We start from the raw sequence: 12,424 nt of genomic DNA on the forward strand, positions 1-12,424 counted from the left end.
CCAAATAAGAGCCAGTTCCCATAAAATTCCTTCCGGGAGTCATCCCCTTCGGCAGATCGTCCACCTGTCGCGTTGTCGAAACCAAATAAACCGAAACATTTTGCAACCCGGCACCCAGGACCAAACGCGAAATCTTTATTTCCCTGAGCCGTCAAAAGCTCTTTTCTGTCCGGAGCTTAAGAAGAGGGCCCACCAGTAGCCAAACGGTCTTCCTATCCTGAACACTGGGAGTTCGGTCGTGGGTTCACGCCTCGCTCGGATGGGCTGGCCACGTGGAGTTTTCCGGGTTTTGTCCACGTCCGTAACGTCTAAATAGGGGCCAGTTTCCCTTAAAAAGATCTCCCGAAAGGCATCCCCCCTAGGCAGATCGCCCAAGTGTTGCGTTGCCATAACTTAAACAAACAAAGCTTAAGAAGAGCTCTTCCAAATGACTCCAATGGACCCATTCAAGCACTAATCCCTGTTCGAATCGAATTTTACCGAAAGAGAATCAGTTTTTTCTTAACTATTTCGAGTGATCTAACTGTATCTACCGATATTCATTTCTATCGGTTGTACGAGTTCAGACCGGCACTTCTTTCGGACTACCGTGTGGTAAGTTACTCTCCTCAGGCTGATCCAGAGACGCCTTCTGAGGTCTCCCAGAAGCCGATCGGTCTTTTATCCTAACCCTCTCTTCGGTCCGACTTTTGGAATTCTCTGTTCGGGTAAAGACGAACGGAAAAATCGAATTCTTCCGGTTACGTTCCTGTAAATGTTCGGAATTCGACCGAACGACCGGAACCATTCAAACCGTATTGGTCTCCAGAAATTCCCTTCAAACTATATCCGGTTTTTTCAATTCGCTTAACTCCAATACTGTACTTGTTAAGTATACGGTTAAAAGGAGAAGGTTCCTCTTCTACTCGGAAAATATCGCGCCTCCCTTAAGTATTCTTTACCGAAATCCGGGGAACGGGTAACGAAGGAAGATGTTTCGTTCACGGAAAACTACTCGGGAAAAAGATTGAAAGATGTAGTTGCAGGTCGGACCCATTCCGGACTTAGAACTACAAGCACGAGATTTTAGGTTTGGTTTTAACGCGACACGGGCATCTGCCGAGGAGGAATGTTTTCCGGAAAGACTTTGGAAATCTGGCCCCTATTTATATGGTAATTAGTAACGTGAAGAAAACCCGAAAAACTCCACGACCAACTATCAATGTTTAATGGTTTCATCCATCCGGGCACCGGTGGGCGAGATTTTAGGAATAATGAAATTAGTTTTGAAGTTTTGGGTACTTTAAATTTATAATAAAGACATTAATAAAAATATATATACATTTATCAGAGTTCGTAATTATTTATTTTTATTAGTAATTTATAATTACGACTAATATATAAATTGCAAATAATCAAAACAACACATTATTTATTAGTATACTCTTGACAGTAATGTGATTTCGTGTTTCACTTTTGCTATACGCAAAGAAATAATGTTTCCTATTCGTTGATTGCATTCCGTGAATCGTATTCTAGGCAAATTCCCAGGAACGGATCCAATAATTTCGGTTCCAGAAGCGGAACTCGATTGCCCACCTCCTCTAAAGAAAGATGGAAAACTTCTTGGTGGGGCGACTGTCGAAGGGGCGGGCAGTCGTCGACCCACAAACACAACCGGTCGGGCCGAGACGTGACCGAAACGAGAACGATAACGTCGTCGGTTTCGGGATGAACCGCGCCGAGAATAATGGCTTTCCACCCGAGGAGGCGCTTCGATTTCTCCGACCGCCCACAAACCGATAAGTTTCTCCGCTGGGAACCAGGCATTTATTTTTCGAAAGGGAAACGAACTCGTCCCTAATGACGTCATAATAAGAGCGTAATTGCGGGTGTAAAAGCCGGAGGAAGTCGGCCTCCGAGGGAGAGTTCTTTAATTAAACGCCGGACAGACTCTAAACGATTTTGTTTAAAAACTCGACTTAGTCGACTTCCGTGGCGGTAAACGACTCGAATTTTTCCCACGGAAAAGGAGGAAAACTCGTCCGAATTAGTCACTGGCTGGGTTGTGGCGGAATTCCGTCAACTAATAAATGCAATCGGGTAAATTCGGATTGGTTAACGCCGTTTAACGTTCGATTAAACATAGACGACCGCGTCTCCTCGTCTCCGACTACCGGTTAATAACGTTCGAATGGACGAACGGACAGACACGCGGACGAACCGGTTATTACGCCACGACCTTACGGACGAGAGGCTGATCCGGTCGAGTGACAATCTCCAAAAATAAGAATAAATGCTAATTAGAACAGAGGCGACGATCCCACCCGACTCGATTTCGATATCCGTCGGACGATGGCCGAATCGGAGGCTTTGAATTCGACCTTTCTACCAATACGAAGAAGGAACGAATGGACTACGACTATAAAAAAAAGTGGCCAAAAGTCGAATTTTCGTAACGCCATCGATGGTAACAATGTTTTGTGTTCGCCTGTTTATGCGCATCTGTAATAAAGCCATTTCCTTTAATTAAACTGTAATAGAACCACTGGATACGTTGCTACCCTCAAATATAGGCACCTCGTAATGCTTTAGTATGGGAATTTTGTTTTCTATTTGAAATTTGTGATATTAAAATAAGAATGGAGGATCGAGAACAAACGCCATACAATATTTTCTATGAATTATAGTTGTATAAAAATTAAATCCACGTCATTTCACCGAATGAATTGTTGAACTTACAACTTAAATACACTAGGATTTGAGTCTGATCTAAACTTCGGATGAGACTAGCTTGGAAATATAACAAAAACAAGTATAAGAAGTCAATAATAATGATATAGCTTCTAAAATTAAAACAATTTAAAATAAGTTTCAAAAGCTACATATATTTTAAATAATAGGCTAATCTATTTTACGTACAGGAATCGAGTCCGTGTCAAATAATTACTATTAATTACACCATTCGGACGCATAATTCTATAAGAGAAACAAACTTCAACGAAATTATATCCCAGACCTGAGGCAATCACTCGAATTTTGATACTTTTAGAGAAATATGTAACACTATAAACTACCAATTATAAATAGTGGTGATGAATATTTATTCATCACTATTTATAATTGGTAGTTGATGGTGTTACATATTTCTCCAAAAGTATTATACCCTTATTAAACAGCGATTAAATCGTGACGATGGCGTTTCGAAAATTTCACTTTTGTCCAAGTTTTTCATAGTCGTATTCCATTGTGCTTCCGGCCAAGCTCAAATATCCGATAGACTCTACTTCTCCCCTTTATATAGAGACGTCGGCGCGCTGCCTCCCGTCCGATTAATCCATTAGACTCTTCATCTTAGGAGGAAAGTTCTCTAATTTCTTAAAACTGGCTCTACTTTCGCAAATTTTCGGAGATTTGGCGGCCTTCTGTCGTCCGTCGTTCGGGAAGGAAGTCTCCACGACTCCACCTATAAATCTTCCGTCGACGGATGAAACGCCATTCTGTAAGGACTTAAATCTGCGAGGACATATTGATTTTGAAACTTTGATTAAAACTGATAGTTTATTGATCTCCACATTCAGGAAATATAATTGTTACTCGCTTCGTTTTAATAAAAACGTAGTTTAGTTAGACTTTCCCATCGACATTGGCGAAAACAATCGATGGCACGCGGTCCCTACCGCACACATGTTGTAAGAAAATGTAAATTAGAATAATTAAGATGATTACTGGAGTTGCATCGAAAGTTAACCTTCAAATTATACTCTTTTCACAATTTTTGAACGGCGAGAAAGAGCCAAAATGGCTATTTAAAATAAGCGAAACATTAAAACATACCCAACAAGTAGGAAAAATTCCGTCCCACCACTCGACCCATCGTAAATTCAAAAATGTCTAAACATTAAATTATTTAGATTTAAATAATTCCCAAAGGCCTTTTTTCCATCCTCGGTTAAGCCCGACCCTAATGGGGGCGATTGGATAATGACGGAAGGGGCCCGATGTATCGCCCACGAAAAATTCTTGGGGCTGTTAATCGAGATAAGATCCCGGATTCCCCATAGCGGTAGGTTGACAGAGAATAAGATTGTGTGAATACATTTGTGAATAGCCCGACGACTGATAATTTGGGCACCAATTCACCATTTAACGAGCGGATAACGAAAAAGAAAATGGAACCAACTTAACTGCTAAGGTGGAAATAGAGAAATTTCTTTAGCCTCGGCAATGGAGTTTCGTCATATCAGAATCTCGTATTAAAAATAAATACGGTGATTTATATTTTCGAAACGAAGAACGACCGAATTTATAGGTTTTTAGGGTCGAAAGGGTCGACACTCCTAGCAGTAATTCGACGCCGGGAGTAAACAGGCGACTCTCTCCGGTGTCGCCCTTCTAAAGTTTCGCTTTTTTTATCCTCCCATAATTCAATCCTTACGTCCGTCGCATCTCCCGGAATCGAAAGGTTAAGATTTTCGCTCCACCTGCGAAATTTTTGCATAAACATTCGACGGAGGAATCTTTAAACGCCACTTTACACCCGAAGAGGATACTATTCTAGGAGATTGCGAATTGCCAGAAAGAATCGGGCTGGCTTCCGACAAATAATATCAATCTACCTCTAATAACTATTTTTCTTAATTACATATTAAAATAAAAACAAAGAAATCGCGTCGAATCGACATTCCGGAAGGAGGCGAGATTACGGTTAATTTATAGCGACGGATTATCTCATTGACCAACGAATTCGGAACGAGCGAAGAAGGGGACTAAGGGTGACCGGGAGAAAAAACAAACAAAGGAATGTGGAAAGAACGACTCGCTCCTATTGAAGTCAATCATCTTTTCCACATTCCTATGTCCAAAATATCTTCCTTCGCGTAGAAAAATCTGATTTTTCCACTTTCCGTCCCGTCCGGGCGTTACGTTTAAGAAACGAAAGGATAAAGGAGCCTGTAAAGAGTGAAGGAACGGTTTCCAGGTGGCGCCTTGACGCCGGTCCAAGGTCGCTCACCGTCCGCGCTCGAGGTGCAAAGTCCCGAAGGGAAGCGGCGCGCCGACCGCCGAAGATAACTTCCAACGTTTTCTCAGACGACTTTTTGTGCAATAATTTCTACGAAAGTCCTCCTCCAACCTCGCTCTTCGTCTCTTAAATTTGGTAACCTCCGAATCCGACCCTCCGCTTAGACGGTTACCGCAACGCCCGATTACCAAACCTCCCGGAAACTTTGTTACTCCACCCGTGTACCTTTATTAAGGTGGTTTAGCGTACGTCATTTTACTCGCGTGCCATCTAGAGCCTAACTAGCGACTCGGGACTTCGGAAAGGAACGAGCGCGCGCCCGGAAGTAACCCCAAGGTGGGCTAGAGGTTGGAAAACTACGGCGTAGAGACCGACGCTTCGTAATCGGACGTTCTCCCGGAAAAGTCGACCGAAAGTCTTCGATCGATCTATCTTTTCCTTCGAGTAAAGGAAAATAATCTCTTATCGAGGTTGACGGCGATAAGAGTCGACGCTTCTTTATCTACCGACCGCGACGACGACGTTCGATCTTCCCTAGGTAAATAAACGCCAAAGTGAGAGAACGAGACAGCTCCCGTCTCCCAATAAGCGGAAGAGAAGGAATAAAATACTAAAATTCGAGATTCAATAGCATTTAAGTTGTATATTCGAACGTAAAATCGTACGTAAGCGCCCACGAAACTAACATCCAATACATTTACGCATGGTAATTTATAATCCGAATATGCCATGTAAGCTTTCCGTTATCCTTGGACACCGAAACTTCGTTATTATCGAAAGTAGTTAAAACTAGATTCGTAGGAGAGCAACGACGATCCTTCCTCTATTAAAAAAAAAAAACACGAGTCGACGGCCGAAAGGTGGCGACGCTTAGGCATTCGCCGGGTAATCGGGTCGACGAAGGGTGTAGCGTGGGCGTAGGCGTTCCTCGTCGATTCTTCGCTCGTCGCCCTTCGTGCGGGCCGAAACCGTCCCTTTTTCTTTTTTTCCAAAATGACGTATTAACGGCATGCCTCATTTTTGCAGAAAGGGGAAGGATGGGAAGAGGATCCCTTTCTAGGGGAATGAATAATACCACAGTGGTCGGTCGGCGATAACCCGGAGGTAATCGCGTTAAGGAAGAAGAGCCAAAAGGCGATTAAGATTTTTCTCGGTCTGGAAGCGTCCCAAAAGTGTCGAGGTTCTCTTTCTATTTTCGACCAGAAGTCTCGTAACTACCGCCTCTTTATCTACACCCCTCTAACCCTAAACTTACCGCCGCGAAATCGCTCTAACTCCCGTTAAGTCGAAGAATAAAATAAAAATTCTCGGTTTTCTGTCCACCAAAAAAAGGAAAAAGAGGATAGAAATTTCCGATAACGGACGTCCATTCAGCCAACCTAACGGAAAACCCTGCATTCGGAAGCGGAGTGAGACAAAAACCCACGCATCGGAATGGGATTTCGCCTCCATCTTACACGAAACGCTCGACCTTAAATGCCGTTCGTTCGTCGACTCCGTCAAAGAGTGACGGAATCTTCGTTCGTGGCCGGAATCATCTCGGAAGGAGGGCACCCTCTTCCTTTAGAGTGTCGCATTAACGCTGGAGATTATTGGAGAAGAAATTCGACTCCAATCAAATTTAAAATTTTCTCGGAAAGAATTAATCCTTGGATGACTTTCGAAGTTGAAAAGTCGCTCCCCGGTGACGGTCGATCAGAAAATCTCCAATGTAAAATAAGATATATTTAAATTACACGAAAGTATTGTCGCTTCTAGGCCGAATTTATTAACATTTGGCAAGTCTCTCCAGGTAGGGGACATCTTCCGTGCCCTTCGTTTCATCGACGCTTGTCGATTCGCCCGTAAGTTAAAAAATACAACCATGTTTTTCGCCGGAATCCGAACCACTTTCTTCTAACGTTTCTCGACCGATGTAGGTATGTCAAAAACATGGAAAAAAAAAAACCGAAATATGACGGCGAGAGCCATCCTCCGTCCGCAGAATTCCGACATCATACCATCGTTCGTTGGAATAGCCGGGAAAGAACGGATGGTTTCTTTCAGCTTGGCGCGAAGTACGAACGAACGGGAGGTAACGACTTGCACCCACTCTAACCGAAGGTCGGTGCACAGATTCTCTCCCTGGAGCGGATCGAAACGCCTTCGCGCGTCCCTCGCCCGTTTCGTGGACAAAAACTGGTCCGGCGGGTCGAGTATCTCCCGCCTCCTCCCCTTCCGAAGGAAGCGACGGAAGGCGACTTCCTTCGGTTCGACCCGTTCCCCTTCTACGTTTAACGAGTAAAACCGGACTCGGAAGACGAAAACAGATTTTCCGACCTATCGACTCCGGGTTCGAATCTCTGGATCTACCGAGAAGTGGCTAGAGGACGGGTTCGGGTGACGAACCGAACATGGAAATTGATCGCCCGAACGGAGATGGTTGCCATGGCGACCGTCTCCGAATATAGGCCATCCGGCGCCGTTCGGACAAAGGGACGCCGCGTCCACTTCAGAGATTTCGTCCCGGAAAGATTACCCGGACTCTTGGAATTCCTCATCGATCGGACAAAAAACGTCCGACCGGAAACGTTGCATCAAAGCAAACTTATTCCGGATGCGTTTCTTTTCTTCCGCGAAAAAGACTTTTACGAAAAAAATGAGCCAAACCGCCGATATTTTCCTCGGACCGGAAATCGCAGAAATTATTTCCGCTGCTCTAAATATAATTCCGCAGAAAACCGGCAAAGATTACGCACTCGTCGGAGCCGTCCGTCATCGCTTTCGTCACGCACTCGAACCCGTCATCGAATCGACGCTTCTTTTTGTTTACGTTGCCAGGCGAAAACAAATGGCGGACGACGAAACCTCTTTAACAGATGATCTCGGTAAACCGGAGGTCGAAGCAATGGCAAACTTTTCCGAAAGAGAGCGTTTTAATCAGTCGAAGTCTTCCGCGTTCGGAAATGGGATTTGTGGAACAACGGTGATGGAATTTTCCGCAGATTGTCCGTTTCCAGAAAAGTCTCGGAAGATCGTGCGTTTTGCCGAGATCCGAAAAATCGCGGCAACGGAACGGAATCCGGACGAAGGTTGGCGGTGACCTCTAGCGACGGAGGATCGAGTTACCGTAGAGGGGGAAGGAGGGAGCGTGGGCGCGGGTCGCGTCCGGGAGAAAGACGTCGTCCGCCGTTCCCCGACCGAAACGTTGGTTGGAAGGCAAAGAGGGCAAAATCGTCGACCTTCCGTCCGAAAATCTCGGAGGGTCGCCGACGGACAGCGGAAAGTGTTGCCGGACGGAGCGAAGACGTCTGGCAACAAGTTAGCCCGGAAGAACCCGGCCGCTGACTCTCCCACCCAAAATATCCCGAGATCCGAGCGAATTAGGCATTTGGGTTTTCTTTCCCCAAGAATGGCTGGCGCCATTTATAAATAAAAAGAGATTTTGCGGGAAGGAAAGCGCCTCTATCGTTAGGAATGGAAGAAAACCAAGGATGGGAAGATGATTTTCCGCGTACTGTTTGCCGGCAAACGTCGCGCATTCCGACGCTGCACGAGGAAGGAGGCCTCGGCCACGGAGTTTATTATCGTCGGACCGGACGCGTTTCGAGTCGGAGTCCGCGCGGAGGTCCACGTACCTGTGCGTGAAGGCCAGACAGATAGACGAGGACGAGGGCCGAGAGCGTGACGAGCGGCGGCCACCCCATTTTGTCCGGGACTTTTCGGTATTCCGGAGCGTGGCGACCTCCGACTTCGGTGGCTGCGAGCCGTCTTCTGCCTCGCCCCGTGGCACCGCTGCCGGAGTTAAGTTTGAATGGCCGTTCCTTCCTTCGTCGCCTCCCCTCCGTTTCGACTCCCGATCGCCCCTCTCTCGGCCGGAAGTCACTTTAACACGCAAATAACCGATTGCTGGCATTTCCCGGAAAACTTTCTGTCCGAAATTCCACTTGTTCAGCCGATTTTTTGCGATTTTTCAGCGTTTACCAGTCGGGAAGATGAGTCTCGGCAGGGAGGAGAATCGTCTCGAGTAACGGCGGATCGGTCCACTGGTCGAAGGGGAGAATGGGTGCCTCTCGGAGACGTTTGGTTTGGAAAAGTTAAAAGTTGCTAATTATTAGAGAGTGCTCGATGGAAGGATTTATTGTCGGGACAAGAAAAGTCTTCGGGATGCCGAGGATTAGTAAGTGCAACGAGCTAGGAAGATCCTTCTTCTTCCACAGAAAGTATTGTTTGAGGGATGCGGATCGGAATTTGCCGGACTTTATACAGAGGTGTAAATCTATTTTCGGAGGGAACGGCTGCAAATAATCGATTATTAATCGAGTTGACTTCGTCTTCCGCAATGAAGAGTGAGGCTGTGTTGCTTTCTCGTTTTGTAAGATTAGGAACAAAAGAAATTTGGAAATTCTTACTCGAACCAAAGCAAAATTAAGCATTTAACGTTCTTGTAAGAATTTTAAGTTCGTTTTTAAAAATCCTTTGTTAGATTTTGTTAGGAGTCTTTTTATTTATAAGGAACTTTACAATGAAAAGACTCGTCATTTATTCGTTAATTAATTAATTGGGTAAAGTGACGTTTCGGAAACGGAGGCCACCCAAAAATCGAACAGATCCGATTTCTATATTTAATCAATTATAAAGACAATGGGTAGATTGGGAAGATTTTTTTGTGTGTGTTTTTTTTAAGACATTTTGGTTTGGCGGCGACGACGATCCTGGGACGTGTTTACGGAGAAGTATCGATTTGTCGCGCGAGAGGCTAAATTGTTGCCAAACAAACGGCCGGAGACGCAGAGATTCTCCTCCGACTACCGACCGAGATCAAAGTGGAGCGCGACCGTGGCCCGTCCCCCCCTTTTCCTTTTCCTATCGGGACGAGAACTCCGGCCATTCCGTGTATTGTATAATAGAAAACCGCGAAAGAGCCCATTGGAATCCAAGAAGTTAATCGCGTGGTTAAGGCCACGCATCCGAATTTGGAGGTTCGAACTGCAGGCGGAGACCTTTTTCGAAGCATTCGTCTTTAAATTTGATCCCATTAAAATTAACGATTAATAGTATTAATTGGATATAAAAAAACGGGGTCGATCGGCGAATAACCGACGCTAATTGGCGGAAGAGGGACCTTTCCCGACATAATTGACTGGAAGGAACGAGTCCCAGATTCGAGCTTCGTTAATTAAAACCAGCATCCGACTCCGAAGATTAAATCGACATTCGACTTTAATCGGACAATTACTGACAATTTTAAATCCCTCCTTTATTCTGTGCCTGGAAATAATTTAATTCCTACAATCCTAATTCTGATCGAATTTTCTTTTTTTTTTCTGGAAATCTCCGGCTCTTCCTCGAAGGAAATCTATTAGAAAATCGAGACGAGAGCTTCATTTTAATTAGATTTCGGCTAGTCTAAGAGAAGAAGGACCAAGGTCGAATTAACGGGGAGCGATTATCGGCGGTCATTTTAAAATCGAAATCGCGGATTGGGAGGGGGAGTAGCGGCGTTAATGAGGAAGAGAGAATCGATTAGAAGCGAGAATGGCCCGGACACACGCGGATACGAACGAGAGAGCGTTGTTTTGGGGCGGGCGAAATATGTAAGACGCGTTTCTCTCTTGGAACTCTTCCAAAGAATAAAGTCGTCGATTGCCATTTCCACTTCTCTAAATAGATAAAGCCTCCGCCCGATTTAAACGCCTTTTTACACGTCAAAAAACGCTCCGAACTACACTCGGGGCATCTTTACGTCCTCTCGCTTTAAACGTCGGCTCGTTTATCAACCAAATTCTTTCTATTCGAGTGTAAATTCACCGAATTTCTCTCCTTTCCTAAACAGTTCCGATTGTCTTCTAGCAAAAATCATTTTCTTTGCACCAAGTTTTAAAGCAGAAAACTTACTTATACTTTTGTAAAGATCTTTGCCATCAAAGCGACGCCTTACTTTTTTTAAAACCAATAAAGAAAAAGTATTTTAGTAAAATTTTATAATTTAACAAACGTAAACCGATATATACTTTTATTATTGTTGCAAATGCAAATTTAAAGAAAAGAAAAAAATCTTTACGATGTTTATGAAAGATACACCAGAGCTGTTTGTTGTTTGTTGATGTTTCCGCCCATTCGTAAGTTAATGGTATCGTTTCTAATAAACGGAGCGCAAACTCATTCGGGAAAAACTTTTTACGTTCTAAATTTCGTTGGAGGATTTACGAAACGATATTTATCCACCCGCATCCATTTCTATTCGGGTATCTACTTTCGTCCATTCCATTTTGAACTGAAAAAAAAAAACATCCCTTTAGCAATTTAATTTTTAAATTGGGACGAGATGCGATAACCGACTTTTTCCGTCCTTTTTTTTTTCTTTTTAGGAAAACGGAGAAAAAGATAATTTAGTTTCATTTTTTGCTCAATTTGTTAATTAAAAAAATGAAGAAGAATCCGAGTTCCGGACGAAAATAACCGTAAAAATTCCCGGATTAATCGAATTAAAATGTATTTGAATTTCTCATTTAATCTTTTAAGATTTTTCTAAAAATGCGAAGGTTTTGGATTTTACTTAATGAGTAAATTCGCGCATAACATCCAAGGAATTAACATTCCCTTTTCTCTTCTCCCTCATTATCATTTAATTAACACGAACGTCTTTAATTAACTAATTATTGTTTATTTTTAAATTAAAATCAATCTTTAAACCTGTATTTTCAATAAGAAAATCGGGAAAAGGTTTAGATTTCTCGAAATTTTTGGAAAAATTCTATTTTAATCTCCGCTTTCCAATTCGTGGTATTATTTTACCTATTAAGCCTACGCATAGACTACTGTTTATTATTCTTCTCCCACTTTCTAGCGAAGAGAACGTCTTCTAAAAATGTACTCTGCAAACGTGTTGCGAAGCGCAACAGATAAACGATTGAAGACTACCAGTTGTATCGCCGTTCTATCATTACAATAGCCGGTGCAGTCGAAGACGACAATTGCCGTTCCTATATTACAGTATTCTGTATTTGTACGCTGCGAGAAATTATGCGCTCTTACATCGAAGTCCAGCGATCTTCCGCATCATCACAGAGATGAAAATTACCATTCAGAATAGTTAAATGCGGATGGTGAAAAGTAACAGACAAAGAGGTGACGAATTATTTAAATGACTAGAGAATGAAAGAAGAAACGGAGATTCTGTTAAAAGGATTAATTAAGAGGATTTGTAGAACGGAGGAGGAAGCGCGCGGCAAAGAAATAGTAAAGAGGACGAACTTCTTTTAATCGGCGATTCCGATTGGAAATGGCTTCTTCAAATTTAATTGGAATTCTCTTTTGGTCGGGACGATGACTATCGTCGGCCGGAAATAGGTCGCTCCTAACACAATTACCGAACGTCTCCTCCGACGTTATTTACTAGGCAACCTCCGAGAATTCTCTCTTCCGGTCCGAAAAGATAAT

General features: G+C 43.5%; 1 protein-coding gene and 1 long non-coding RNA gene across 2 annotated transcripts in view; both read right to left on the bottom strand.

Moving 5' to 3' along the window:
- LOC111632167 (basement membrane-specific heparan sulfate proteoglycan core protein-like) overlaps positions 1-8,776 on the bottom strand; it is a 208,133-nt gene extending 199,357 nt beyond the window's left edge. The window contains 1 exon segment of the mRNA XM_023376533.1: positions 8,620-8,776. Coding sequence (XP_023232301.1) covers positions 8,620-8,688 — 69 coding nt within the window. The 5' untranslated portion in view covers positions 8,689-8,776.
- Positions 8,777-11,057: 2,281 nt separating this feature from the next.
- LOC111632163 overlaps positions 11,058-12,424 on the bottom strand; it is a 40,601-nt gene continuing 39,234 nt past the window's right edge. The window contains exon 4 of the long non-coding RNA XR_002757826.1: positions 11,058-11,258. This is a non-coding gene — a long non-coding RNA (uncharacterized LOC111632163). The remainder of the gene's footprint in view (positions 11,259-12,424) is intronic.

This window comes from Centruroides sculpturatus, unplaced genomic scaffold (assembly GCF_000671375.1).
Source record: "Centruroides sculpturatus isolate CEXI.00-Female unplaced genomic scaffold, Cexi_2.0 scaffold703, whole genome shotgun sequence".
Lineage (NCBI taxonomy): Eukaryota > Metazoa > Arthropoda > Arachnida > Scorpiones > Buthidae > Centruroides > Centruroides sculpturatus.